Below are 4218 nucleotides of genomic sequence, written 5' to 3'. Positions count from 1 at the left end.
GAAGGAAATTCTGTTTTCACATTTTCATTACTCTTATAGCAGGCCTTAGACGTAATAAACAAGCGAAAGTAGCACAGATCTTAGGTGGCCAAGGTGCTGACGGTTCGCCTGGTGAGCGACGTGGATCTGGACGGCCCACTTCAGGAATCAGAAACAACGCAATGCGTGGGCAAGCGGGTTCCCGCGAAAGTTTAGACTACGATCACTCCGAAGATGTAAGTTTGTAAAGAATTACACTATTAGAATTATACTGAATGTATGTGCTAATGAAAGAGGTTGGAGGTATTAGATAATAGTTCTTATATGCCTTTTCTGGAATTTACATTGCTTTAAAAATAAATTCATTGGTAAAAATAAATTATGATAAAGATTGTGTTTCTTCTTAGTCATATTTTTTTATTGTTGATAGTTTGTTCTTGAAAGTCATGTAAATGCCGAAAAAGGTAGTCTAGTAGTAATCCTAAAACTAATCGATGTAGATTATGTGTTAATTCTAGTTTAGATTATTGTTCACAAATTCGAAATCCATTAAGTTTCAATTAAGGCCCTATCTGTTATATCCATATTTTAATTTTTTTTTTAAATGTTGAGACTCTTTGAAGTGTATTCGTTCGTTTGTCTTATTATGCATGAATTTGAAGTCTGCTTAATGCATTTTACATTAAGTATGAATTATTTTTCGATGTTTAGATTTTTTATGTATTATTGCGGAATTTTCTAATCAATTCTTTGTGAGTATAAAAATAGTTTTCATATATTGTTGCTTTATTTTTTATTAAATCTTTTATTCTGCTTTTTACTTTTCAATTCTGACTCACCAGCAACTCTGATTATTATTCTATTGCTTGTTACAATACTTGTTTATTAATTAGTTATTTAATTAATGTATTTTGGTATGCTTACCTTATGTGTTTTAATTTTTGTTTCGTATCGTATTTTGAAATGAAGGCCGGCCAAGGACAATCGCCTGCGCAGTCTGGACTGAAAACTAAATTGTTCAACGCCCTGGGCATCAGTTCACCTTCTCATCATTGAACAAATTATTATTATTCAACGATAACTTATATATTATGAATCTATAGATTGTACATTTTTGGCTAAAATTTCGGTCCGTACCGGAAAAGGAATTGACATAGGAACAGTGATTTTTAATTTAAATTTTATAACGAGCTACAGAAACATCAACGTTCCTTGAAATATGTTTTGTGGTTAAAATTACTTTTCAAATTTTACCACATTAGAGTGCAATCAATTTTTTTCTTTTAATAAAGGCACTTGATGAAGTGTGATAATTATTTATTTTAATAGGGTAAGCGTCTTTATTTGGTTTCAAAGAATATTCTATTTGTGCAATTGATTATGGTGCTTAAAATATTTTTGAAATATTTTACTTTTGCTTTATTTATGTGATTTTAATTTCAATGTATGTAATTTATTTATAATTTATTTATACCGCATACTTGCAAATTTTATGTCTTAAGAAAATTGTTTTCAAACTTCGCTTTTTATTCAATCGCTGTTTGTATGTCAGCTTTTTTTCTATTTGGATTTTTTTATTTAATAAAGAGAAAATTGTTAAAACTAATTTTACATAGGTATTAAATTCGATATAACTTAGATTAAAGGTTGTTGATATGATAGCCTTGTTGATTATTGTGAAAAAAAGTGGCTTATATGTACCTGTTCTTAAATATTGAAACATTATGTTTGTCTTTTATTAGTAGATTAGACTTAGTCTTTGTTTGTGCAATAACCTTCTAATTATATTACTTATTTATTATATTTATGTTCTTGGTTTCATTTCTATTTATTTTTACTGTTCCAAAATTGTGCTAATATTTTATAAATGTTAACTAATTGTTATTATACATTCCAAAAGTGCTTAGTTAACATTTGATCATTGTGTTTAGGTATTAAGCCTTCAAAGTTTTAATATCATTTATTATTTTCAAATCGAAATTTTACTATTTGACGACTTATTATTTAAAATTTGCTATGGAACCACTTTTTAGCTGACAATGAGTTAATGATATTAAGAAATAAAATTCAAATTGTGAATCATACATTCTGTGTCTTATGAAATGATCAAAGCAATGTTTCAATATTTTAGAACGGTCGAAAAAGTATAATTTAGGATGCAATAACAATAAGATAACGAAGATGCTAAATTTATTTTGTGTAATATTTAATAATACATATCGATCAGATTGGCTGTTGAATGTGGAAGAATTATTTTATACGAATTATCTGGAATATTTTATAAATATTAGAAGAGCTTGACGAAGATTGATCTTCATGTTTATATATTTTTGATAAATATTTCAAATATTCAGAGTTTTGTGCAGAGTGTTTGATGTTATGGAAAAAGCTATTTTAGAAACTACGCCTAGTTGATAATAATTGTATATTAAAACGTATTTAATTACATAGAATGACTTTGTCATAAATTAATTTATTTCAAAAAAATTATCAAAACAGAAAAATATAAACTTTGAATTAGTTGATGAAATTGTCAAGAATAATATTTTTTAGAAAAATTTTAATGAAAGTGTTTATACACTCGCATTTATTCAATCATGAATTTATTGTTTCCATAAAATTTTTATTTCAAAAGCCTTTTATAATCATTTATTTTATATTATACGTTCAATGAATCCTTTATGATTTAAAATATTTTGCTAAGCCTTGAAATATGAAACATGCTTTGCAATGATTAAGCTTTACAAATTTATGTACTTCTATTTGTTGGGTTATTTTATTTCAGCTATGAATTATATATCTTATTATTTAATTAAGTTTTTTAATAACCTCTTTGAAAATATTGATGAAATGTAATAGAAAATACAAGAAAATGTTGAAATATTTAGCTTCATAAAAAATTCCGTACAATAGAAAATATATGGCAATATTATTAAAATTGATCGACTCATAATAAAGGTCTGCTAATATTCAATATTAATATATAAGAAAAAAAATTCAATAGATAATAATTATTGTATAAATATTTAATTTTTGAAGCATAAAGTATCACATTAATAAGAGCACTAATAATTTTTTGTCTGTATCAAGGTTTTGTAAAGTGCAGAAATACACTTTTATTATTACTTTTATTTGTCAGCCTTTTAATTTATTTGTATACGAAACTATTATTTTTATTTATAGTTTCTACAACTTTATAGAAAGAATTATTTTTGTTTAGTAAGCATCAGTATTTATTATTGAGTGCTTGTAGTTAGCAATCTAGCTTCTTTAGATTTATCTTTCTGCTTTTGGTGTTTGTGTGATAATTCATTTTAATTTCCCAATTATTTTAATTTTATCTTTTAACTGAGAATAGCATAATTTTGTTATTATAGTATGTTTATATATAAACATTTAATATATAAACTAATTAAAGTTTGATTTACCTGAATGTGACTATGAGAAGAGTCATATCTTCGGAGATCTCCAACTGTATTATAAATATATAACTATATATATAATATATATATATATATATATATTATATCCATTTATATATATTTTTTGTTTATATCTCGTTTCAGTCAGGCAGGAAGTTAGTGAGGTCGCTACAATGAACTTTATACCCAATACGCACCAATGAATTAGAATGCTAGTTAATTAAATGATATAATTTTGTACATAATATCACATTCCTAGATTTAATTGTATTTAATTTCAATGCTTAGATTTTGTATTGAAATTGTTTTAAGATCTTCTAATATTATTTCGATAGTACTATTGATGCTTAAAGCAAAAATAAGAATAATCTAATTTATATCTGATATAATAAAATAACTTATTATTAGCATAATCTTATTACATTATATTGCAATATAGTGTTTATATTTTGATAGCTTTATGATACATTACCAGATCACAAATTTATCAGCAGGCGGGAGATAGAAAGTGAAGCATTAAAAAAATAAACTTTCTTCAGTTAATTACCATTTTTAATTAGTTTAGTTTTTAAAATAACAATGAAGATTTTTAAAACAGAATTTTGTGAAATGACATCAAATGCTGATATTAGTTAGGGAAAGTAACTAGTTATCATTGCATTCAGTAACAAATTCTGTGTCGTGATGACAAAAATAGCGACATTGTAATTTTATAAGCTATTTAATTTAAAATATCATAAACAAGCAAGTTTCAATTATATGACACCTAACAGTAATAGAATAATAAATGCTTGTTAATATTTAAAATCCCTCACAA

The 4218-nt window shown here is 25.1% G+C and overlaps 1 protein-coding gene across 1 annotated transcript in view; it reads left to right on the top strand.

Annotated features, from left to right (window-relative positions):
- LOC113386171 (zinc finger protein 878-like) overlaps nt 1-3600 on the top strand; it is a 6895-nt gene extending 3295 nt beyond the window's left edge. Inside the window, exons 3-4 of the mRNA XM_026623970.1 lie at nt 40-215; nt 3546-3600. Coding sequence (XP_026479755.1) covers nt 40-215; nt 3546-3578 — 209 coding nt within the window. The 3' untranslated portion in view covers nt 3579-3600. The remainder of the gene's footprint in view (nt 1-39; nt 216-3545) is intronic.
- The last annotated feature ends 618 nt before the right edge of the window (nt 3601-4218 follow it).

The sequence above is a fragment of the Ctenocephalides felis genome, unplaced genomic scaffold (assembly GCF_003426905.1).
Source record: "Ctenocephalides felis isolate EL2017-DRISC unplaced genomic scaffold, ASM342690v1 CF-g0.4_SCAFFOLD_03571, whole genome shotgun sequence".
Lineage (NCBI taxonomy): Eukaryota > Metazoa > Arthropoda > Insecta > Siphonaptera > Pulicidae > Ctenocephalides > Ctenocephalides felis.
This window is presented reverse-complemented; position numbering and strand designations above follow the sequence as displayed.